The 26,873-nt window shown below is 37.6% G+C and overlaps 1 protein-coding gene across 1 annotated transcript in view; it reads left to right on the forward strand.

The window, feature by feature from the left end:
- tmtc2b (transmembrane O-mannosyltransferase targeting cadherins 2b) overlaps positions 1-26,873 on the forward strand; it is a 104,757-nt gene that overhangs the window by 34,716 nt on the left and 43,168 nt on the right. Inside the window, exon 2 of the mRNA XM_087797712.1 lies at positions 8,848-9,424. Coding sequence (XP_087653838.1) covers positions 8,848-9,424 — 577 coding nt within the window. The remainder of the gene's footprint in view (positions 1-8,847; positions 9,425-26,873) is intronic.

Consider the following 26,873-nt stretch of genomic DNA (forward strand, 5'->3'; position numbering starts at 1 on the left):
ATTAGACATGGGTCGCTCCGAGTGGAAGCTAGAGTCAGTCTGAGGACAAAGGATCTCTTCTTCAGTCTCGTTTGGCTGTGACGTTTATTTAATATACCTCGTTTAGGTCATTTTCTACTTGACTCAGAAGTCTTAAGAAGCCACAGAAAATGTAACGTGTCCATTAAGTGACAGTTGAAGAAGACGAGCTTGACTTGTTTATGTAATTATAATGGTGGTCAAGAAAAGCCTTCAACGTCTTTGTTTGTTTTGACGTTTAAAAAGAATACTAAACCACAATTGACAGTTCTTCAAACGTATACATGTCCTACTCAAGGCATGTGGGCTCATTACGCTCGTATACAAGTTACTGTTTAATTGGTTCGTCATGATATATATCTTTATGGTATTTTTTTAAATTGCTAGCTGGTAAAGTTCAACATTTTTCTTCAATATTTTAAACTCTTTTGGCCCACTAAATTAACCTTCAATTTATTTGTAAATTCTTCAATATTTTAATTGACTGCTGTTTACTGGTGCTACAAAATACCCTCAAATGTTTGCTTACTTCAAAAATGAAAGGTAATACTCACATAGGCTAACATGTGTAAATAAAAAAGATCCAATATTTCTCTGTAAACCTCAGCTATAGGGCTGAGTATCAATTGAACATTTTCGATACTGGTACTGATACCGATACTTTCACTTCGATTACAGGTTCTAAACGATACTTCTTCCAACACCTTTTTTTAAAGATCAATTAAAACAGAAAGGACATGACATATGACTTGCTTTAGTACATTTTTTAAACGTGTGTACATTTCCACCTAAAGCCCTTTTCTTGTAAAAATAAATAACAAATATTTTCCATCGTCAGTGGACACCGAGCAACCAGGATAGTCAAAATGTCCAACTAGCTGCCTGGTTACAACACCAAAAGATGAAGAAAAACATAGTATAGTTCACAAGAAAAAGGTTGGGTAGTGTACATGTTGGAATTATAGACAACACACAAAGAAATGTAACAGATTATTTTGAGAAACAAATGGCTTTGTTTTGATTTGTATTCAGACATAATTTTTCAATGTTGGAAAATGTTTTCCACCAAAGCAAAAACCGATCTTGATGATGAATGTTTGCTAATGACCTCATTAAGTCAAACACACTATCAGATGATTTACTAGTTTTGGATAGCAGTTTTGAATTTGCTTGAAAGAAAAGCGGAAAATATGCGTTATTCTTAAAATTCATCCCGCCTTTCGTCTCTGCTCGTCTTATCGCATTTATCTTTGCTCCTGCTTTCCGTAAATATCTTGATACGTGACACTTGTTTACATAAATTTCTTGCTGAATTCGATATTTGCACTTCATCACAACTCAATTCACGTGAACCATGATGAGCACGTCTGTTAATATTAGCTCGAAGGTCAAAGTGCTATTGAGCTGGTGGACTTCATGGGGAGTTAATCAATCTCTGTTTGCTTTTTTTCCGTGGGTCCAGTTTGTTTATACTGACCCCTGGACCACGTTGAGTCAATGGCCCTAATGCAAGAACAGGTTTAAAAGATTATTGCTTATAGAGAAGATGCATACTAGAGAGCAGATTGCAACTAGCATTATTTCTTTCTTTGCTGTCGTGTATTAGTAAAACTGCAAACAATATTGTTTGAAAATGAGCCTGTACATCAGGGACCCCCAACCTTTTTTGCACCGCAGACCGGTTTAACGTTGGCATTTTACTCATTCATTTTATTCCTTCAAAAATAAATTATATACAGTCTGTGTTTCACTCATTTTCCACTAGTTTACAGCATTATTTTTAGAGTAAAATTACAGGTAAGGCAACTCAATCAGGTCAAGAGCAGAATACAATATAATAACATTTTTTTGGTCAATTAAGTTTACTGAAATACTTGGTTTTTAGACGTTTTTTTCATACCATCATTTATATTTAAAGGGTTTCTTCTTTTCCCATTTTCTGCAGATCCTTAATAAAGTAAACTAAGTAACTGACTTATCCAATAAATGACGGCTATTTCAGCTAGTTATCTATAAAATGGCTAAAGTCTAGTGGAAGCTCGAATGATGTCTTGGAATGTGTTTCATCTTCACATATTCCTTGAAGAACAGAAACATTTGATAAGCATTCATCTTGTTCCTGGTCTTAGTATCATCTCTCTGCCAAAACTGGTTAGTTTGCTGGATCAAGGAAACTTCTTATCAGCTCTTCTTTCTGTCTCAATGTTTTTCTGAATTTCTTTATGCGCTTTTAACTGCCTTCCAGTTCCTCTGCTTTTACCAATGCTGTTACTTTCTTTTTATTCCTCAAAGCTCTCCACACTGGCCTTTGGTGGGCTGGGATTCCCTGTAGCCGACTCCCCTCATCCCCAATAAAGTCTAGTCTGAAGTAGCCCTAACAGAATTACAAATATCCGTCAATCCGAAGGAGAAGGATGTCCTTTTATCTAGCCATAGCCGCACGCACAATGACAGATTTATTGGACTTAATAATGGAGTCTAAATCTCCCTCTGGTAATTGTCTCTTTCACCTGGTACTGACTCTAACAATAGAACTTTTATTATGTGACTCTGACGGTGCGTAAAGATTGTATCAAACATTGATGCCTTTATTATTTAACGTGATCTTGTTATCTTGATTTATTTGATGTGTAAAAGAGTTGTTAAAGGCTTCTTTCTAAAAGCACTTCTTGTTAGGTTAGCGACTCTTAGACATCTTGATATATTGTGTCGGTGGCCCCAAGGCCTTTTTTTTTTCTGGGCATCCGAGGCCTTTGGCCGCGTTGAACCATGTGATGCAAAGCTGTTCCGCCGTGACTCCATGCCAGACTGGACCCCTGAATGAAAGTCTACCTCACTATTTGGCTCACTGACTTCCTGGTTAGCTACTGCTCAGAATTCAGATCACGGCTAATGTCGGTGCTCGTCCCCTCACAATGGCGGGGGGCTGATCGGGGATGCTAGGCAGCAGGCGATGTATTCACTGGGCTGAAACGCTCTGCTAGCGCTGGATGAGCTCGCTCTGCTCCAGACTCAGTGTCTCAGTGTCCTGGTGTTTGCTTGACTACTGTGCCCCAAAGGCAGAGGGAGATTGTGCCAGTGGAGCAATGCAAATTTCCTCCCCTGCGGGATAAGCTCATTTTTAAGGAATTACAGCCGCATAAATCGAAGATTCATAATATCTAGAAAGTAGCTGAAATACCCGGAATAGGTTGTCGTTTTGCTTTAGTAAGGATCTAAATAAAAGGAAAATATGGGGCAAATTTGGTATTCTTTGGCCGCTAAATATGGTGCGAAATACATTTTTTAAAGAAAATATTTAACAAAGAGAAGGGAGTAAATTCAGGTGGATTATGGGTCTTACAATTTCTAAAAAGAGGTGAAATTACGGAAATTATCCTTATCTAATCTGTTGTTATCGATTTTTTTTTTGTCTAAATCTTGTGTCTTCCTTACAAATATAGAAAGGTGCTCAAAGTCTGAAAATCTAAATTGTACTACAAACTGTTTAAATTTCATAAAAGCTGTTATATTTTATTTTACATTGGGGTCTTTTGTCCCCCCTTGTAACCCCTTTCTCTTGTTTGCCGTGGTTACATGTCTCCCCCAGAAAATCCAAATCAACTCTTAAAGCTTCATATTGAGCTACTACACCCCAAAAAACCCCATGCAAGCTACACGGTAATCCCAAAGACTTTTGTGTTCATTTAACTAATCTAATAAGCTAAAATGGCAAACAGGCAGAAAACAGCTGAAAGAGATTTTTTGTGGTCTGTGTTGACTCCAGCGAGCTTCACCGCAACCGATCTCCCCGTTGTACCCCACAACCCCCCTCGCTGATCTTCCATCATTACACTGATTTTCTATAGTGCAAATGCAACGACACTGATTCGGTCATTTTAGAGACGTAATGAAAGTGAAGAGTTGTGTACTGTAGTAGTGTTTCTTTGCACTATACTTTTCCTGGAACAATCATTGGATAAACCTATTGTAACTCTATAGTTATAGATACTATAGAGTTATACATACAATCAGTACGTGTTACAGTTGTTGTGATAAACAAACAAACAAACTCTGTATCCTTTTCTTGGTAAAATCCATTGATTTGAAAGTTTTATTTCACTCAGTTCCCTTATTTTTTACATCTGGATCCAAAACTTCAAATCAAAAAGACCATTTCATCTACTCACTTCGATGTTTTCTGCAGTCTGACGCAATTCTAAGGAGGATATCTGCCAGAGAAACTAGTCATACTGAAGCTACTTGCACCAAGAATTTGGATTTCTCACCAATAGGGATTATGCCTAAAGAAATTCCCCGCTTTGATAGATTTTGATTGACAAGTAATTCAACAAGACTTTGGTGGAGTTTCTAATCTTTGCCAAAGTAACGGGATAAAACCTTCATTGCAAAAAACAAGATCCGTTGTTTTAGGGAAAGAGTTATTAATGAGCTGCCGTGGCGCCCATGGGAGGAAACATTAGACAAAGGATCTTTCCGAAAACACAGCTCGGGCTACCCCAGTGTCTCTGCAGGCCGTCTAAAAATAACAGCTCCCTGCTCTGATATTAAATCTGGGTGACGACAAGTAGCTGGCAGGCCTCCTATCGCTTTCCCCAAACTTTCATCATGCGACTTTTCTTTTCTTTGTTTTGAAATTGTGATATTGGTATGTCAACGCCATGTGCGATACAACCGATCGTGTTATTGATGGACTTCAATCAAACATTTACTTTGACAGCCCTTCGTTAACGAAATCTATTCCTGGTTAAAACCTCTACCTTTGAAGCAGTCCAATCCCTTTACTTTGTGAGTTGAATTTTAGAATTTTCACAAGCCAGTTAAGCTTATAAGAAAGTCAATAGGTTATCTTTCTTTTTGAGGCTTTCCACTTTAATCCGACTGAAGAAAACCCCAGAGCAAGACCAAGAGTCAGGTATTGAGATTGGATCTACATTGCAAGGCTTTTATTATCCGAGGAGTCAGAGTGGCATAGAAAGACTTCCCTGCAGTGGTTGAAGATGAGAGACTGAAGGAAGCGTTGACTGAGCCTCAACGATGAGAGGTAGAAGACTTTCTCTAGAGCTTTTCTTGTTAGTGGCCACATGATCCTTTTTTTTCCCTGCGGGAGTCCATGAGTGGCTAAGTTGTCAGGGGGGAGGAATGTGCTCCCAGTCGGGATAAGGTTGGAAAAGCAGAGATGTCCATGGCGCTGCGATTGTACCGGCCAGCAGGAGGAAACTCAATCTGAGTGGGCATTTAGGGACACTTGAGCTATGAGCTCCCTGGAATGTCGCGGATCAAAGCTCGACATTAACGAAAAACGCTCATGTGTTAAATTAGGCCGTCTGTGCCAACTGTTCATCAATAATGAGGTTTGCGCTTCTTCCCTACCTTTAGACATGTACTGTCGGTTCGCACGACTTCTTGTCATAAAAGAAAACAATCTAAAAAGTACCCTTCATGCAAAGGAACCGAGCGGAATTCAACTGGCACAGCCTTTTTTTTTTTCTTCTCTGCCAGAAATGGCGTGTGGTTTTGTGGCAATATATAATGTATCTAGCTCCGCTCGCTGCACCGCAATGTGCAATGGAAAAAAAAAAAAAACTTGCCTTGCACTTGCCTCCAAAATGACTTTGAGATGTAATTGAACCATAATGCCTCATATATGAGCATCTTGTGGTGGAATAACAACCTCACTTGACAAATGGGACTGAGAAAATAAACTGGCATATCTGAGTCATGAAGTAGAAAGAAGACTCCCGGTTCCTAATCCTGCTGGTGGAGGATCGGAGTCTGGGTCTGCCCGAGCGAAGAAACCTAATCATCTGTGTGCTGACATCCCCGGCATTTCTATGATATCCTTGCTGATTACTGCGCTGCCCTGTCCAACATCCTGAGGCCAGGTGGTATTTCCCTTCAATCCATCACAGAAGTGCTGTGCGACGCTCTTCTTCTTCGTTTGTTATTCATATGAAAATCAGACGGGCCAGACTCCCAGAGAGCTGCTGGTTTTGAAATTTGGCCCCACATTTGCATTGGCCTTAAGCCAGATAAAGCTTGATCCCTCAAAGTATTCGAGTTTGACCAACTAAATGACATTAAAAAATCAAAATTCAAACCATTTTCAAAGGAAAACGTACAGATTTGTTCAATTAGCTGAAAAAGTCTGCCATCTGTGGTGCCATCTTGAATTCCTAAAGTTAAGGCACTTGTAGTTCTCCGATTTTGATCTTTTAGAAAAAAATGTGTTGCTCTAAAATCTATTAGATATGTATTTTCTGTACAGCCACAAATAGCATTGCTACTAATTCTGAGCTGAGACCCAGTTAGCAGTAAGCTATGAACATCTATTAGCTTTGTCATTTATCTCTGCAAAAATGATAAATCAGCCATTGAACATGTTGAAGTGTGTTTAAGTTTAAGTGCTAGCATGATAGCTTCCTACGTAGCTTGAGAAATTGCCTTTATTAAAGTAAATCTTCTTTAGGGTTAATTCAAATCCAAATTCAAATGTCACCTGTTTTTTACTCACCATCACGTTGACTAAGGTTTTGGATGATTTTCAGAGTAATTTGTTCATTTATAAAGTTAAAGGCCATAATGTATGTCCATGCTACTGAAAAATAATACCGTATTTTCCACACTATTAGGCGCACCGGATAATAAGGTGCATAGAATAAAAGATACAGTCAAACGTTTGACTGGGGTTTTCGTTATGCATCCACTAGATAAAGCTGTGCTAAAGGGAATGTCAACAAAACAGTCCGATAAAATGTTTTTTTTCTGACAACTCCGTTCACTCCCATGGTGACGGTGTTCAAATGATGTTTAAAAGGCTTGAAGCAGCAGTTCATGAGACTGGTGTTGTGAGTGGACAAATGTTGGGTGTTCAGCAGTGAAGTTGAGCGTGTTTATGACAGCTAGAGAACGCGTCAATGACATGTTGAACGCATGTGTATGACTGGTTGAGCACCCACTAGTGTGATTTTGGGGAAACATTTTTTTTGAGTATACAACAACCAAGACACACTCGCTGAAACCTGTGGCAGTAATATCACTCCATAGACGTCCGCCATGATGTGACGTGAGTCGTATATCCCACACCGTGATGACACAATGACGTAGTTCCGCCCACGGCTTGTCGGCTCAGTCGGTTCGGAATCATAAAAGTGTTTGTAAACAAGTCACCCAGCAAGTAATGTTCATATATAAGGCGCTCCGGATTATAAGGCGCACTGTCGTTTTTTGAGAAAATTAAAGGCTTTTAAATGTGTCTTATAGTGCGGAAAATACGGTAATAATAATAAAATACCTAAATTGAGTCTTGAGTCTAACATTTGAATCTTGGATGAAGTGTCACTTTTATGTTGACTTCAAAAATGCAAAAACAAATTCAAAGATGTGGAAGCCAATATCTGAATTTGTGTTGCTAATTTTGGCCTTTAATCCTCTCCTCACGTACTGCGGTGGCACCATCGCTCTGTGAGTTAATTGGGTGTGTTAATTGCGATTGCCGTGAGGACACTTTACAAGAGGAATCCGCCCGACACTTGGCGTGTTATCGCGTCATGTCCCATCTGTCTCGCCTAATTACGACACCTCTGTTCTGCTGTTGATACCCCCTTTTTTCCCTAATGAGGCTCATTCTGATGCCTTCAAACTCACAGCCCCGGCGTCCCGGAGGTAAAGCGGCATGTCGACACCTGGTTCTTAGCCAGGAAAGATGGATCCAACATGGAAGGACTCCCGTTGTGGCAACTGTGCCATTGTTATTGCTGCCATTGACCCCTGGCTGCCATCTCCCCTGGTGGATGACACACACACAGCTTGGGGCTGATGTAGCTACATTAGGACGGGTCATATAGTTTCATCCCTGAAGCTTCTCACACCCACTAAGCACTTACTGGAATCATGGATTTCTCGAACGCATTAGCGAACTGCACCACCAGAACACTCCCCTCCTATTTGTCTGGACCCGGTTTGTGGTCATGGGTGTGTCACTCTCACTTCATTCCCGGGCGAAAAGGGACCTGTGGGCGAAACTACTGGAGCTTCGTATCTTATTTTCTGTTTGTAAATGGCACTAGACCACAATCTTTGTTGAGAGAATTCGTCAAGCCAAGATGTATTTTCTGCTCTAAAAAAGAAATAGATGCGAATCCTTCGCTCAGAATTTTAAGCTCCACCAAGAATAAACATCTATAAACAGGGACTTTGGTTAGAGTGTATTTACTAAATGTGTCATGGAGGCCGAGTGGTGACGAGCACGTCGTATAAACAAAAAAAAAGGATGTTTTGAAAACACATTGAAGCCGTATGCTATTCAACCTGAAACCTTATTGTATTTGTAACATGTTATTAAGTGATAAAGAGGATTTCAACTTTTTTTTGTTATGCATTTCCCTCCGGCTGCTCAGAAAAGAGGTACCAAAGTTGAGTCTAAACAGAGGAGGCTTGACTAGAATAGAAGTGCGATGACTAATGTTTAAACAGCGTTTTGAGTTGGGTACGAATGCTGGCCAAGAAACGGTCTGATGTTGACCAATGGCCAATTTATGTCAAATATAAATTCAGTTTTTAGATGTTTTTTTTCTTTTGTATGTCGCTGTCAATTCATAACAATATACTGTAAGCCCTTGTGATCATAAAAGGAACATCACATTTAAGATATTCATGGTATTGGTGTTGACTCTGAAATTCTAAACCAGTACTGCTCAAGTATCTTGGACGTTAACCCAAAACCGTCTTATAAATGACAAATATCTAAGTATTTTCTTTTCTCCAAAACGCCCAAACTTTGTGACCCGAACACGTTTTTCTAAACTATTTTGTTCTCTTTTTCTGCAGCCGTGCAATCAAGACCAATCAGGACCTTCTCCCAGAAACCCCCTGGACCAACATTTTCTACGACGACTTCTGGGGCACTCTGCTCACGCACAGCGGGAGCCACAAGTCTTACCGGCCGCTCTGCACCCTGTCGTTCCGCCTCAACCACGCTGCAGGCGGGCTGGACCCCTGGGGTTACCACCTCGTCAACGTCGTCCTCCACGGCGCCGTGACGTCACTCTTTACCTCACTGGCTCACCTGCTGCTCGGACGAGGCGTGTGGAGCCTCCTGGCCGGCCTTGTGTTCGCCTCGCACCCGGTCCACACGGAGGCGGTGGCGGGGATCGTGGGTCGGGCAGATGAAGGCGCAGCGCTGTTTTTCCTGTTGTCCCTGCTGTGCTACATCCAACACTGTAAGCTGAGAGACCACGGCGGGCCCTGGTGGTCCGCGGCGTGGTTCCTGGGAAGCCTTTGCTGTGCGGCGTGCAGCATGCTGTGGAAGGAGCTCGGAGTGACGGTGCTGGCTGTATCAGCTCTCTATGATGTCTGCGTTTTCCACAGGCTCAAACTCCGACAGGTGCTGACGCTCCTCTACAAGGTAGAAAATGTTTTTTGTCAGCAAAAGTAGAACATACTTCTCAGCCTGTGTGTTCATGGTTCTGCTTTGTGGGTCTGTGTTTGGTTTGCTGGAACCAGGACAGCATGATTAGGAAACAAAATATCCCAGTGTTTGCACAGCTGTGTCACTCAGGTCACATTGTTATTTTCTTTCTACTAAATCCAAGGAAACCCACTTGTCGAAACAGGAATATAAATAGAGGGGTTTTCCTTTTCTGGATACGAGACAGTGACCGTGGACTTCATGGCACGTTTTGTTAAACAATGTTAACAATACAAAGATGACATCAAAGGTAAAATGAAAGTCAACAATGAACCCAGATTCATGAAGAATCTCTAACGTAATAATGAATTTCAGAGATGGTAGAGTAAATCAGCAACCTTCCAGGAAGGATCGATTTCAGTGGAGAAAGACAACAGAAAGTAGAAGTGCAAGTGCAGTATGCCATTATCAAACTCAACCGACACGGGAAATGCACTATACTTGTCAGTTAAGCTGACCACATCCATCTTCACCAGATGATCCACAACACAAGCTTTGGGTGTGTCACATTCGAGCACATTTCATATTTTGAGTGCACAAGTGCGTCCCGATGAACAGTGTGCAAACGTGTAGTGCCCCATGAGCACTACAATTGGCGCACTCAAAGTGTGGATCAATGGACACTTTCCACCCTTAATGGCTGCCATTTTAGTGAAGTAGATGATGCTAAACGTAAGCTAGGTCACTGACGACACGTCTTCGGAGTAGATACCGGCGTAAATGTATTGACAAAACACTCATTTTACCACAAAACAACACCTAAAGTTTAGGTAAAACAAAACAACTCTAGATAAATATACCAGAAGAGTTTATAAAAAAGCGATACTAAAAAGGCTATAGTCTTTATGCTCATGTTGGAATATATGCATTTTATACTTCTTCTTCTTCTCTAAGAGTAGCTAGTTGGCAGCTAATCTATTTCGACAGAAATAGGCCTTAGAAATAATGTTCCTCGCTTTAAGTATGCTAATTGAGTATTGTAAAGTCAGAGTAGCTACTATGGTATAAGAAAGTCGGATGGAAAGCCAGGACTAAAACCAGTAAGACCTTTTAATACAATTGTAATAACCTTGTTACCTCAAAAAACTGTTAATTAAAAAAAACAACAAAAAAAAACATCTCATTTGAGATGTCTTGATATCTGGAAAGTGCAATGGAAATGTTTGCAATAACACATTATAAAACGTGACAAAAGATATCGCAGATTTTGAGAACTTAAGAATTATTTTTGCCATATTAGACTGTAAACAAAATGTTGTAAGCACCTCCACCTCCCTTTGGCTTTTAACCTAATGAGCAGAACATCCTTGTAATGAAAACATTTCGATCTTTGAATTTATTTTGTTGTTTCACAAAATAAAAGCGTGATGATAGAACATCAAGACACATCATTTTTCTCAGAGCATTTAGCAGCAATTGTCTAATGATGAAGTCAATTAAAAATAATCCATTGTGCAAATGGAGAGTTAATTGCTGCTTAACCTTTTTAATGAATCTTTATCTTACAATAACGGCACAATTTTACATCATTACCTTTAATGAGGTCAGCCACACGTGTGTCCCAATTATTCCTTATTTTGTCAGGTGACTTTTTTTTTTCCTTCAGAAAGATAACTTGAAGGAGGCAGGAATAGGAATATTTCTGTCATTACTGTTTCTGTATGATCTTATAATATAAAAGTTGACTGATGGACAAGTATTATTAATTTCTTATGGATGTTAGAGTAATAGGTCACCGTTAATTCAAATTTCACTCAATTTTTACTCATGTCGACTAATGTTGATTATTTTCAGAGTAATCTGTTCCTTTTAGGTTAGGTAGAAGAAATTTTTTTTTTTTCCAATAAGCCACAGCAAATACAGCAATTTTTCATAAAAAATAAATATACTTTTCAGAGTTATAGACAAAAATTGTTTGTTTATTTTAATGTAGAGAATGGAGCTCAGTTGTCTTTGTCTTCAACTTTTTCCAAAAAGACACTTAAAAACATCTAAATACCTTCACACTGGTTGTCTGTGAAACTCTGACATCTTGTATTGAAGCCTTGACATGAGGAATTGTCCCGGTTAAAACCTAAATAAATCTATACTTTAAGATTGATTGTAGCAGAAGATCCCAGTGTCTCTGCACTGAAACACATTGCAAGTGTCAGAGCGCAAATTAAGGCTGATAGTCTGGGATCTTCCACTGAAAAACAGTCTTAAAATTTAGACCCATGTATGGAGGTATTTGGATGTTTTTAAATCTCTTTTTGGATGAAGATGAAGACAAGAAAACTAGCTCCAGTCGCTACATTACAATGAACAAAACCTCTTTTGTCTATGAATCCAAAAAGGAACTACTATAGGAACTATTACTCTGAAAATAATCCCAATCTTTAGTCGACATGAGTGTATGTAGAAAAACTTGAACATTAAGGGACACTTCCGAAGTTATCTTTCTCTACTTTTTTATAATGCGACACAGATTTGATCCCTTGTCCGGCAAAGGCGGTGAGAAGCAGTGAAGTAATCCCAGGGGCAGTTTCCTACCATGTCTATGTGACATAAACAATTATCAACATGTGTATAAATATGACCAGAGGTAGACACGGATCTGACACAATAGCCTTTAAAAAGCCAATGATCGCTTCCCTTTTATGGCAAGGTTTAGCTGAAGGCAACATTCGTCAGTAACATAATCTGACAAGGAGAGATCAGGGTCAACAAGGATGGAGAAAAATGAAACGGTTGTGTCCGACAGATTTTCATCTCAGCGCCACAGTTCTCAGACGCCACGATCGACTCCACGAGGAACCCCAAGCAAACCATTCCTCACAGTTGACAGTTTCTCAACTCCTTTATTATAAATCCACTCTTGCTGAGCAAATACTTATTTGTGGGGGAAAATAATGGCCTTAGAGTTGGTGGTGCTTTCAATACTTCTCGTCGTCCTCTGATGTTGATAATGATTTTTTTTTTTTTCTTGCTCCAATTGTTTGAAGTCGCTCTACGAAAAAAACATTTCTGTCTACGGCAAAAATACTTCAAAGGGAATATCATCTCAGTAGTTGACATTTTTTCCCTCCTCTATCGGGTAATGATGAGTCACTGACTTCAATACGAGCCCTAAAGAGAAAAGGGGATTGATGACATCAAAAGAACAAGCAAACACGTTTTAAACTCAAGAGTTCAGAAATACATTTAAAAATCTTTAGGGTATTCTACTTTTATTCTCTTAAAGGGCCATCAAGGAATGATATTCTTTAATCCTGCTGGGATCAAACTTTCATACTTAATTAAATACAATCAACTGTCTACTGTCTGGGAAAAAATAAAAGCTCAAAAGCATGAAAAAAAAAACATCTGTAGACACTGACAAGCTAAACCAGGCGCATCGTCACAGTTGGGTAGTTTTAAAGTGGGCGACCGGTTCGAGGCCTCCCGAGAGTTTCTCTTGGGTTCCATCATTACAGTCACTAGGAGAGGAAGAAAGAGCACATTGATCTGACTGTTCTCAGTCTGTTTAAAAACACACTGATCAAGTAAAGATCTCTTCTCTTCGATACTTTAGATTCCTAAAACTCAGCGTTCAGTTGGACTAGTTTGAGGGCTGAGACCACAACTGGCACAGTCGGGCTGGAGCCAGTTCCAGTGTTTGGCGATGTAAAAGGGCTCTGCTTATCTGATTGTGGCTCTGGACGAATAACCGGAGAGTTTTATATCAGCTACAAATCTTCCATTGTGTCGTAATGGCTTCTGTGTGCGGTTTGTAGGTTGCGAGTGTTTGGGAGCTTCCCTGTAATTCCACCTTGGCTCCGAGCTCGTAACTCTCTCCTTGAGACTTCAAGCGTAGACTCTTTGCATACAAATGACAGTGGAGGAATTTCAGGTCTGTAACTTTTTAAAAGTGTATTGTTTACAAAGTAAGTATTTTTGTATTAGGGGTGTGAGACAAAATCAACACACTGATATATATATATATATATATATATATATATATATATATCTGGTGTCGAGAGGATACAGTTTACTCCAGCTTCTTTTAATTGTGATTTTTGATAATAATTTGGCTTTCAGTTATAGAAGATGGACCAAAAGTATGTGGAACAATCACAAATTCCAGATTGTAGTTGTGAATTCCAATCTTTACTAGGAGAGATTGGAAACCTACTTCTGTATTGGGATGTGAATATTGGAATTCCAATCTGTCCTAGGACAAATGGGAATTCTACCAGGACAATCTCCAATTCTAATAGGAGAAATCAAACCCTAACCAATATCAATATTAAGATCCCAGTTAAGTCACATGAAAATTGTACTAGATTGGAATTCCAATCTGTACTAGTAGGATTCCAGATCCTACTGGATTCCAATCTGTACTGTGACATATACATTACAGAAGCAATATTAAAATTTAAATTTTTTCACGTTTTCTGTAGTAATTTAGTTAATTTTGAACAATTCTTGATGAATCAACTATCTGGCTATTCTTTTAAGAATGTTAGCAACTCTTCAACTCATCGTCTTATATCAGGAACGAAGCAAATCCCCTAAATGAATAATTCATCCCAACAATGATGTGTAATTATATTAATTTACTCATCTTATTCTGTTACTAATCACTTCTTTGTCTACTGAACAAAAGACAAAAAGGTGTCGAAGCACTTTGTGTGCTTGGATTTTGCAGTGTATTTGTGAATAAGCCTCCATTGTTCCTATTTTACCTTACACGTGTCCCGTCAAGCTTTTGTTTTCACGGCTGGATTTACCGTGAACATGAAGCAATTTAATAAACATAATTGTCCCCGAGCTGCACATAATCTTAGAGGGATTTGAGGTACATATAATTCCGCAATCACTCATGTGACTATCAAACAGTGGCGTTATTAGAAGTGTCGCTGAACGTCATGCATACGGTAGAGACAAGTTAAATGTATAGATTTACAATGCTTCTATTCTTTCAATCTAAGCTTAACAAAAGTCCCAATTTAACCTTTGACCTATAATCGGATGTAAATCTTTCAACGAATACTGAGGTTTCTGAACCCACTGGCAGTGTAAGTGTTGATATCTGCTGCTAGTTTGGGTTTAGATGGATTAGACGCTTCCTGGAGAACCAAGAAATGTCGTTAAAATGTTTACTCAGGCTGACCTTTTACAGTGGTAATAATCAACATTTTTTATGGCTGATGCACGAGGTTACACCCACGTTTGACGCCGTATGAGTCCAACGCGGTTGGCAGGAGATTGTGCGAGTTTACATGCTGAAACCATCATTTATGTGGAAAATCTTACTTTTAATGAGACCAGATCCTGCTGGTTTTAAGCGAAAGGGCCAATTTTCTTAAACACTTTCCTGAAATCTTCTAATTTAGTCTCATTGTTAGTTTCTTCCATATCCTTCGACGTCAAAGGTGGAGACATTTATTTCCTAAGGGGTCGTGTAGAGCATGTGTGATGGGGGAGTTAAGTAAAAGTGAGAGAGGGATGCAGGAAAAACAAACAAGGAACAAGATGCAGAAAAAAATATCAATTCAAAATTGTATTCGGAGCATGATGTGATGATGATGCAAATCAAGAATTATGGCATCAAAACAACTCAGTATAAGATGATAAAGGACAGGTAACAATAAGGTTTTAGTCATTTTTTCAGTCGAGGTTGTCGATGTATCACATCCTGTGGAAGTTGTTTTTATTTGGTGGCTCAATCTATTTTCATCTTTGCATTTGTTCCATTGTACCAAAAATCATATTCCTTCGAGGGGTGTGAGAAAAAATGGATACACTGATATACATGGATATTTTTTTTTAACCACAGCACTGTTTTGATTAAAGTGTAATGATCACAATCACAGAATTAATATATATTTTTGGCTTTTAAATTATATTTTATTTTTATTATATACCTTAATAATATATATATATATTTTTTATAATTTACAATATATTCTCATATAATATATAATAAAATAAAATAAAATATATAAATATTCACGGCGTTTAATCATTTTTGTTTTGCAATTAAACTTCAGACCGTAGCTTAAAGAAAGAATGAAATCCCTCGAAATCCCGGCGACGACTGAGGACGAGATGATAAAGTCGACTCCAGGTACTTTTAAAGCAGATGTTTAGGGATATTTTGGCTTTCATTTCTATTCATTCAACCAAAAGTCAGTGGAACCCCAAGATGTCACTTAAATTCAGCTTCACCTAAAATTGTAATTAAAGTTACGCAAGTGTATCGAAATACATCGTATCGGATCGTATTGTGAGGTATTTTATTTAAAAAATGGAAATTATTGTTCACCATATTAACTAAACATGAATCTATCTCTCTGACTTTTTGAGCCAAATGTCTGACCTTGAGTTTGCCCTTGAGGCCGAAGACATTAAAGGGGAAATGGGGAAAAAAAATAGTAAAAAATGAAAAACCCTTCCCAAATCTAAACGTAAAATAAAATTGCATTGGATGTGTTTGTAGTTGTAGATAAATTGCCCTCAAACTTGTACTTTTTATTTAAAAGAGCTTTGTTAATGCAGTCGAGGCCCTACATGTTTAGTATGTTGTATATATAGTAATATTTAAGACACACATATTGAAAGTTTCTTCTCACCCTTTATTCCTGATAGAAGGAACAATAAAATTCATGTTAAGAAGCTGAATATAATACAGACAAACATAAAGCATTTTTGGTATCAACGACCCGACTTTATAATACCACACCATGTCCTCAAATTTCCAAAAATAAGCACATGTTGCTGAGCTCTTCCCTCTGAGATAACGGCAGCGACACATTGAAGTAGCCACGGGCCTGAGGTTCTTGGAACCTGATAAGAGCCACCAAAGAACCGAAACGTGAGCCCGAATATGAAGTGCTATCTGGATTGTTGTTACGTGTGATGTCATGCACGGCGACAACATGATGTAATTCCAAACATCCATCAGTAAATGGATATTCCAGAAGAACCTGATATTCAGTCTCTGGAAAAATCATTTTCTAAATCTGGGCCAAGACCCAGCTGGCTCTTGATAAAATGAAGCTGACGCGCTTCATCTCTTCTCACCTCCTGCCTGGTGTTCACATGAAGTTGCAAGGTCACCGTGTGGAGGTTTTTTGTGTCATGTGTCCTGCCGTGTGCAGGTGGACGGTCGGTTCAGCTGGTGGGATGAACTGACCGCAGGGATGAGGGAAGACCGACAGATCGGGGATGACGTAGAGAACTTGTGTAGGTTCTACTTTGTACCTGTAGGAGATGAACAGACAAGTACGAGTTCCTACCCGAGGCTCCACAGATGCTCCTCTATGCTCTGATGATTTCTGTCACTGCGTGATAGATGGTGGCTCAGCCTGTGACCTCTGACCTTAACCACCTGCCTCCTGCATGGTGATACACACCAATGCCTCTGGAGAGAAGAGTGGGTCCTTTATAAAAAGGTGAAAATCTAACATACAAAACATTGGTATTACTACAGGAGAAAAAAATCAAACCAATCTAAATAAAACGGTCTGGCCTGAGGGCCATCTGCGGCCCGTGACATGATATCTGGTGGCCCAAGGGACAGAGCAAGGGACTCGATTTTTGTTCAATGGTTAAGGATAAATAGGAACCAATAAATCGTATCATTCTTTTAATTGATTAAAGAGTTAAGATAAAACAGATTTATGAAATAACATTAGATAATATAGTTATAATGAAACTGATTTTTGTTCATACAGTGCAGATGAAAGAGATTCTTAAATCTTAATTGATTATATAGCTATGATTTAAAGAGATTTATTAAATAAAATGTTATTTTATAGTGAGGATGAAACAGATTTCTTAAATAAAAAATGATTACGTAGTGAAAATAAAATGTGTTTATATAGAGAAGATGAAATAGAATTTTTAAATAAAATTTAATTTATAATGGATATGATGGAAAAGATCTATAAAATAAAAAAATAATTATTATATAATAAATAATAAATCAATATTAGTAGACAATTTTATACAGTGATATCACACACAAATCTTTAAAACATTAAAAAACTAAATATACTCAAATTTGTGAAAATGGTTCAGAAAAAACTCTGACCCCTCCCCTAATAAATTGTCCCTGGTTCAGTTCAGTTTGAGACCCTAAGACACATTACTTGCAAAAGGCAATTATCGTATTTAATTATATTATTTATATTATTTATGAAGCTCCGTCTTTGAATAATAATGTTGTGTTTTGATGATAAACTTAGAGTCATGTTTGCCTTTAGAAAAGACTAGATTTATATGTATGAAAAATAACTTTTTGACAACCGAAACAAAAGGCATCATAAAATAGCCATAATGCCTATTTAATAGATGTTTATTTTGTCTTTCCTGTTGCTTTTTTAGTCCCTAAATGAAAATATCTTGCAGACCTTATTTACCAAATCAGCTCGAGATGTTTTGCCGACTGAATGCTTGTAGTTAGTCTGCTATTGAGCTAGCTTTGGAGTTGTCTTTTAGTTAAGAAAAAAATGTGTAAAACGTGTAGATACTAGTCAATGATGCCTCCACAAAAGGTCATGTGTTGTTTGTACAACATTGGCAATCAAATAATCAGAATCTGAAATGGTCATCATCACAACTTTAAAGTAAAATTCCCTCTTGAATGAATACTCTCAGCTTTCCCCGGCTCTTTGGTATAACTCTATCAAGACTAAACAAATCTGGCTAATTTTAGCATAAGAAACTAGAATAATTTATCCCTTTATTTCCTGGCATTTGCCCTCTATCATCGAGACCAAGTAGAATTTATGTTTTCACATCCAAAGATTTTGTGAGCTTTTGTTTAGAGCTATAACACGGTAGAATTATAGTTTTGGCCTTTGATGCTGACCGCACCAGCTATTCATGGGACTTTTTATGGCAACAAAAATTGGCGAGTAAAAAATAGTCTGCAGCAATAGCACACGACCGCGATAATTCCAAAACAAGAAGACCGCTTTGGAGTGATGTGTGCTGTTGTGTGTGCACACACCAGTTTCTCTACTGTTTCTTTTTTAGCTTATTATGACTCGTTCACGGTGGATTCTATATTCATGACGTTCCATGCATAAGCACCGCAATGTTTGATTTTAAGTCAAACTTCAGTCAAAGTCATACGTTGGATGGCGTTATTACAGTGATGTCAGAACTTCTCTGGTACTTTTTCAAAGGCTTTGTGTAAGATAAAAAAGACATACTTGTCGCTGAATGTTCTATTTAGAATTTTACTTCCTCTTGACCATGATTTAAGAAAAGACTTTCTTGCACAGAAAGAATAACAATTTCTATATTGAATATTACTGTCTGAAATGTGTTTTGTTTTGACAAAAAGATGGTATTTTATTAAAAGTAAAATAGCTTGTGGCTCTTGACACATCAAGGCGCTTGTTTAAGTGACAATAAGTGGAACACAACCTCTGGTATACTATTTATTTTAACTGTTTTTATCTAAAGGTTGGTCCATACATATATTGTTGACATTATACCGGTCAGTGGTGCAAAAACCGTTGCTCTAAGGCAGCTAGTCCGCGAGACATTTGTTTAAAGAAAAAAAAAAGTGATGTTTCATTGATTATTACTGCCTTAAAGGTGTTTCATTTAGAAAAAGAAAACTGAATTTTTTTAATATCATTAACTCTTAACTAGTGATGAGTAAAACAAAACTTTTGTTTCAGAGTCTTCATAGTAATAATCCTGAAACATAAACATCCTCACCATTTGGCACAAAGTCTGTAAAAGCTACACGACATCATTGGCATTCAATCAAGTATACATACTTATTTTCAATTGGTCTGTGAATATAATGCTAGCGTATACCCGGTCTTTGGTACCAAAAGGGTTGGCGGACCCTTGCTCTAAGCCCCTCATCCAGAAAAAATGTAGTCACCATGTTACCAAGGCTCACACAGATACTCTAACAAGCAGTTCCAAAATGTTTACTCTCTGTTTTGTCCTTTGTATACTCGTGGAATGCAAGTGTGTCGAGCAGTTCGCCTCCTCCAACCAGAGTTCAAAAAGTGCACCGGGCCTCAGCCAAGAGAATAAATCAAAGGTAGGCTTCGCTGTTTGAAATTCCACTTGTAAAACATTGCAAGGAGGAACAGGCCTCAACGGTTAAATTGCTTTCACAACGCTTGTTTTTTTTCTGAGCACATCCTGTAACAATCACAAGCCATGCAAGTGGCAGAGCCTTCCCATCCATTACCTATATTGGAAGGAGGCCTGCTGGAATTCCCAGTGTACGTGCTTCGTCCAAGGCACATTTTCAAACTGCATTGTCGTCTCTGCAAAGTCTTTCAGACGGATGAGCGGTGCTAGCGTAGCGAATAATGAAGTCATCAGGCGGCCGAGGGAGACGCAGCCAGAGAAAGAGGTTTAAGGCTTTTACAACTTTCAGTGAAAACATTTGTCGCAGCATTATTTTGGATAAACAAGAACAAACATCATGAATCTGTTCCCTTTTTACTTGACGTGTTGCTCTGATGCCTCGGTTCTTCATGTGACAATTTAGATTTAACAATCTTTGTCTTCAAAAGCAAATTAACTGTACGCTGACTAAAACATCAAAATATCTTTCTCAGATGTTTTCTATTTAAGGTTTGCCTTTTCAATTTGAATTTTTATTTGGAAAAGACGTGACCGGCTCAATAAAATCGAGATATATCAGTCGGCACGTTTGATTTATTCTGCCTCTGTGTTGGAAAATCATTCATCATCATGGCTTCAGTGAACAAAAAAAAAAGCTTGGCAGCTTTTTAAACTGAAGACAGAGATAATAAAAAAAAAGAAACTGGACACATGGCTTGATATAGAGACGAGACAAGAGGCTAAACAGAAAAACACTGGTAACATGATGTTTAGCATCAGATTTTCTTTTTATTACAAATTTGATTTTCATTTAAAAATCAACCTTTTTTCCTGTAAGTTATCTACTTCCCCTTTGTAAAAGGTCAAGAACATAATCATTTACTGTAAGTATTTTTACTTGGGTATAAATTCAACTTCATTCAATTTTTCTAAATGAAAATAAGTAAATTATAGTTAGAGGTAATCAGATGCTTAGATGGCAGCACCTGAAGAAGAGACAGATACAGTTTTACTGGACCAGTTGGGTCCATGTACACCATAACCATTCCCCTTTTCCCATAATGTACCTGCATACCATCGTAGCAATCAATACAATTACAAATCAACTTATTTTATAAATGTTTGTTTTTAGGTATAAAATGAAAAACTGAAACCATTATGCACTTGTTTGATGCTACATATCCTCATACTACATGTGTCCTGGCCTTGTATTTGCATGTATTTTTACTGTATATTGTTTTTGATTGTTAAAACGCTTAGTGACCCTGGTCTAGAAAGGTGCTTTACTAATAACCTTTACTATACTTACTTACTTTATTTGCATCCATTTAATTGCTAAAACAATCATATATATACTTCCCCCTCAAAGACAGCGCTAGACAAACACACATGTACAGAAAATACATTACGGCACGTTTGAAAACATTTGAGACGAAACAAATTTTCAGCAAACAGAATCTATAAGTAGCCGAAACACATTCAACTTCCAGATAACAATATTGGTTTGCCACGACTCGGATCAATGTTGCCACACTAGTGAGTTTTCTCATAATACATCTTAAAAAAACTAAAAAATCGAATTTTATATCATTTTTATGTTTCTAGCCTACAAGCATCCTTTTGGATTAGATATTTGCATTAGATATATATATATATATATTTTCTTTTTTTTACTTACCACATACGTATGTTGTCTTCAAATACTAGCAGTTTTAATTTAGCGCTACATGACTTTACAATACCAACTTTCCATTTGTACAATTTCTGATGATTATCATAGATTGTTTAAGATAAATGTTGTCTGTTTTATTTCTCAGTCTCTTACACCCATTCTTTTTTTTTGGTTGGTGAAGTGCTAAGTTGCATTTTCCACTCTTAAACAGTCATTTTGCCGTGTGAACTAAATGGTGCCTGGCCTAGAACCAAATGCTATTGCTTTTCGATCACATATTGGAATCATTATCACAGTAGTAAGGCCGTAAACATGAACCCAAACAGTGGAAAGAATCTTCCTCCGCAAACGTTCAAGTTTTGTGATTAAACCGCTCATTGTGGTTTAATCCCATCCTGAGGAATTGAATAAACAGAGACGGTATAAACAGAGATTATTGGATTATTTATACACATTTACGTCGCAGTTTATGTTACGCAAGTGTTGTGGTTCGTTGAATATGCATATAAACATTTTGACGTGTTGCCGCAGATCTGAACATTCCCATTTTTTCACATGGAAAAGTGAGTTTATATCCGTTTCTAAAAGATAAACATTCGAAACCCTAAAAGAGTGTTTTGAACAAGAAGTGTTTTACAATTTTAAAGTGGTAATAACTGAATCAAATGTATTATTCAGATGTATATTCTGAGATATATATATATATATATCAAGAAGTCTTGACTCTACTTATGTGGCTCTTTTTAAGGGTCAACTAAGTAAGAGTACTGAAGCGCTAACTAACCTTCCCTTCATAAATATACAACATTTAGATGTTTTAGTTTGTAGTCTGTTTATGATGAATATTTAAAATAAATGTGACAAAAAGGACATAGATTAGATCAGATATTTACTTTGTTCCTTTGCATTTTTTCAATGATATCAAAGTCAATTATTTGTTCCCTTCGGATACAACAACAACAAGAAAACAGACCATTTTTCAAACTATTACTTATGTACTCTCGGTTTAGAAGTCTTCGATTGTGACGTAACACAATAAGGTCAAAGGTGCAAATCCCCGACCTGACATTCCTATGGTCCACTAGTTCTATCTTGATAGCCATAGTCCAGAAGTTCGATTTCAGATTTTCTATTTCCAGCCGGTCTCATAGGTTTTCAAATGGGATCACACGGGTTAAACACTTGAATCATAAGTGGTGGGCAGCAGGTGCTCTCTCAAGGTCCGCCACTGTGACCTCTCGCTGCACATGTCCAAGCTGTTCTGGAGCTCCGGTCCACTTTACAGAAGGTTATCTGTTCAAAACTGAAGAGCGTCTCTGAAAATAGACGAGCCAGCTTTTGTGAAGTAAAAAAAAAAAGAAGATAATATTGAAATCCCAGAGGTTTTCTTTTGTGTTTATAATACTCTATCGATATATGACCGTGGAATACATTTCCTAGAACTCTTTCTCCACGGTGCATCACAGGTTATCTTTCTTCCTCCTCAAACTTGAACTATGGACTTCAAATCAGTGCCAAAGAAAATTTATTTTTCGCCATAAACATGTCGTTCAGCGTGTTCTGTGCGTGAGAACAATTGTCATGCATCAGTTTAAAATTATGAGCCAGCTGCTGCTAATCCCTAACACATTGTTACCTCCTTATCTTGTCCTGCCGGCGGACAATAATGTTTTTACACGCAGAGGTTTCTTTGTTGCCTCTGAGGAGGTGAGCGGCTGCTGATAAGAGTCAGATTGCGTTGCTGAAATAAGAAACAATAGCGACTGGAAAGGGTAGTTCAGTTTAATTTAAGGGTTTTTGTCTTGGACCGTCTGGCGTTTTTTGTTTTTTTTTTGCTGGCCCACGTTCGTTTTCCCCTTCAATTACCAGTCCATCATTGCGGCGTGATGAAAGACCCGGAGCAGGCCATTGATCTCAGTAATCATGGAGAGGAGGAGATAGGTCAGACATGACAATCTGTCTTCTCCTCGCTCATAGATTCTTCTAGCGGCGACCCTGGTGCTTTATTAAAATGTAGGATGTGCAGGATTATTCAAGTTCTCAGCCAGCATCGAAAGAATGTGACGTTAATACATTTTATTTCTCTCCTTTACACGTTATCGATCCGATTTGCTTCCTCGCCGCTCCTTTGCAAATGAAAGTGGGAGTGCATTTTTCTGATTATAAAGCCAAAGTGAATGAAAACAGTGCTGTAGCAACGTTGTTCTGTATAGATTTTCTTGCCTCATATCGAGTTAAGGCAGTTTCCATTACTTCAATAAAATTAACTTTGTTTTACATTCTTGTTTTCTTTTTCTATATAAAGTTTGGCACCATGGGTATTAAATTACTAGGATTTCTTTATGTATTTTATCTTTCAACGTGAAGCATCTAGAGTAAGAGCATGTTTAATATAGGTAAATCTTTCAATCAAATCTATTTAAGTGGCTACAAAAGTTATGTTATTTTGTGACTATTTAGCTATTAAGCTCTTAAGTACCTTTTAATATATAAATATATAAATGCCCTATTTCCACTACTAGCCGCATTGCCAACATTTAAAAAGAAAAAAACATTTGTATGTACAGATATATCTGCAGGTGTCCATGTTGTAACATGAGATTAATAAACAGAATGGGTTTTTTAGCACGACTAGAAAGACAAACCAAAAAAACACCTATTAAAAAAGACGATTCAGGTCACATTCTTTGATTTCCTCTGAAACCTTTTCTAGTCAGTTCTTTACGCTGCCGTCCCACCATTGGTTTATTGATATCAGGCTTGCGTGCAGCATAATATGCTTTTCTCCATTTGTTTTCCATCATTAATGTGTGTGAATGATGAACACATTTACTCTTCTTAAAAAGTGCCGTTGTTTAGTCCAGAAATTACTTTTATTGTGCTCTCTGTTTAAGTCTTATATTGAATTTTTGAAGAATAATCATGAATCTAAAATATAATATTTCCTTTAAAATGACTAATAAGTTTTCTTTTTTTGTTTGTCGGTGCATTGAGATCCTTTTCAAATTCATCTCCAAGATACTGAAAACTCATTAACTCCGTCCTTCACTGCATAGATACAAAAACATTTAGAGAATCTTTCTTGTGCATTTGAGGAGAATCGAATCGGTTCCAGAGATCTGGCGCCTCATTTGTGAAAGACAAACAAAAAACGTTCAAACTCGGTGTGGAGAGCAACATCACACCGTCAGCTTGAAGGTGGCCTTGAGGAGTGCAGAAAATACGTTTCGGCTGTTTACTTCGCTCTCGTTTCACAAACGGCCTCAAGTACCTCTTTCTTATCAGCCAAACAAGATGGCTGGAGCTGGAAAACTCTGTCGGATCTTCCCTGAAGCGAAGACCAAAGTGTATCAACCCTCTCAGTAGGGCTCCGTGTGAAACTTTCTACAAAGTACACGCCTCAGGAATCACGATCACCTTTACATCTCTCAGAGTTTATCGTCTCAAACTTCAAGTTAAGAAGTTGCAAAGTGTTTCTCTTCTTGCGTTTCTCAAAGATAGGAGTTTTCTTTCTGGACCACGTGTCTTCGTGTTCATAGAGGCTCAGATCTTCAAATCAACTGTAAAGTGAGACACCCACATCATTTGTATTTCTTGTCAAAACATTAACATTTATAAACTTAAATAGGTCTTTAAAAGACTAACTTTAAAGTTACACTAAGACAAATCGATTGTAGGCAATTATTTTGAAGAATGATGTAATTATCTTGCAATTTCTTATAACAAACTAGACTATAGATTTATACTATTTTTCAACGTGACTGATCCATTAGGATAAATCTGTTGTTTCTTGTGAACCTATATTACATTCTATAGTTGAGTATTATTTATTAAAAATGTAATTTCAGGGGGAAACTGCCTCCAGCAGCTCCATATAATAAATGAGAAACTGCAAAGCAAACTGAAAGACTGACCTTTGGTTGCCAAGTGACTGATGTATTTTGGTACACAGTAGCTAGCAGGGTGGTAACTTTCTATTAAGTGACTTGATGTAAGGCTTCCCGCTGAGGCTTTGTCAGGGACGACCTTTATCTATTTCATCGACATTATTTATGTGGATTCAAATCACCTAAAGCGTTTTATTTTCATACATTTTTTTATAAAAGATTTACCTCCTGTAGGTTTTTTCTCTTTAATTTCCTGTTTACTTATCTTGTCAGAGAAAGCTTTTTCAGGAACAGCCTGACTGGAACCAATATCCCTCCACCGCTTTCAACCCCATCTACTCTATCACTGCGGTTACTGCTGCTGCTTGAAATCTTATATCTTGAAATAACAGTGAAGACAGAAGATTTAAGAGAAACAATATATATTAAATATTTTTTTATCCAAAACAACTTCCCAATAACCAGTATCTCATGAGTATGTATGCATTAGGAAAACACTATACGACTATAACATATTCATGCTAGGTACAATTAAAAATGCTGACTACTAAATATAAATATTGATTCAGCAACACTTCCTAATTGGTCAATTTGTCACAGTTGTAGTCTTTTAGTAAGACTTATTCTAACACTTATTTTTCCACAATGGAGTACAAAAAAATGTATTATTGTTTTAATTGATAAGATAGGGACAAACATCTCAGAGAATCTTCTGAACCTGCTTTTGAAAAAGAAAACATGTCAATAATAAAAATGTTTGGATTCCAAATAGTTTGTATCCCTGGTCAAACCATTTAGTTTATAACAGAGACCCCAGTGTGCCCCAAGAAATCTGCCGACGTTTGAACTGTAGATAAAGTTTTACGACAGAAAAAGATGGTTCAATGTTGTCCGAACTGCACTAATTATAAGTAAATGAAATACCTGTTTTTACTTTTCACTTATTTTAGGAGTTACCTCTTTAGGTACTTTTTTTTTTTTTACCAGAGACAATTGTATATTAAAATCGTAATATTTTCTTGAAATGAAGCATTTATAGAATCAACTTTAAATAACAGAAATAATTACATTATTTTTCTCTGAAATTCAAACAATATTTATTACACCAAGAGACAATTCTAGGGTCACCAATGAAACTGCAGGAAACTCATAAAAGCATAAGACGTTTCCTTAAAAATGGATTAAAGAGGCGCTGGGACTCACAGTTGTCAAGAGATGAATCGCCTTCAGTCTCTGGTCCCTGGGGGTTACAGGAGTCGCTCTCTCCTGTGGAAATCTGTAGCCGACAATAGACAAGAGAGGAAATCGATAGTTTCCCTTTCAGCAGTGGCGGCTGAATGTTTATGATCAAAACAAAAAAAGATGTTTGTGTCCTGCGGGCATCAGTCGGTGCAGAGAGGCTACATCATCCAGGACAATTGGGCAGGAAATAGAACCCTTAAAAATCCACTTGGGTGAAGATAAATATGAACTTGAAACTTGAAATTGAATTTTAATCAATTGAGATGAACTTGTTTTCATCACTTTCAAATCTCTGTCAAGTCAGCGTGTGTACAGAACAATTTAAAAAGAATGTGAGGTGATGTTCTGTATTTTTTTGCTGCAATCTGATCGTTTTTTTATTTGTTTCTGTGCATGAACATAAGGAATGGAAAGCTCGGCACATTGTTCCATCCAAATATACATCAATCAAAAACCCAACACCCGCCTTGGCATAGATGCCTCATCATTCTCCACTCAATCGTCCCGCACA

The sequence above is a fragment of the Callionymus lyra genome, chromosome 8 (genome assembly GCF_982586985.1).
Source record: "Callionymus lyra chromosome 8, fCalLyr1.hap1.1, whole genome shotgun sequence".
NCBI classification, from domain to species: Eukaryota; Metazoa; Chordata; class Actinopteri; order Syngnathiformes; family Callionymidae; genus Callionymus; species Callionymus lyra.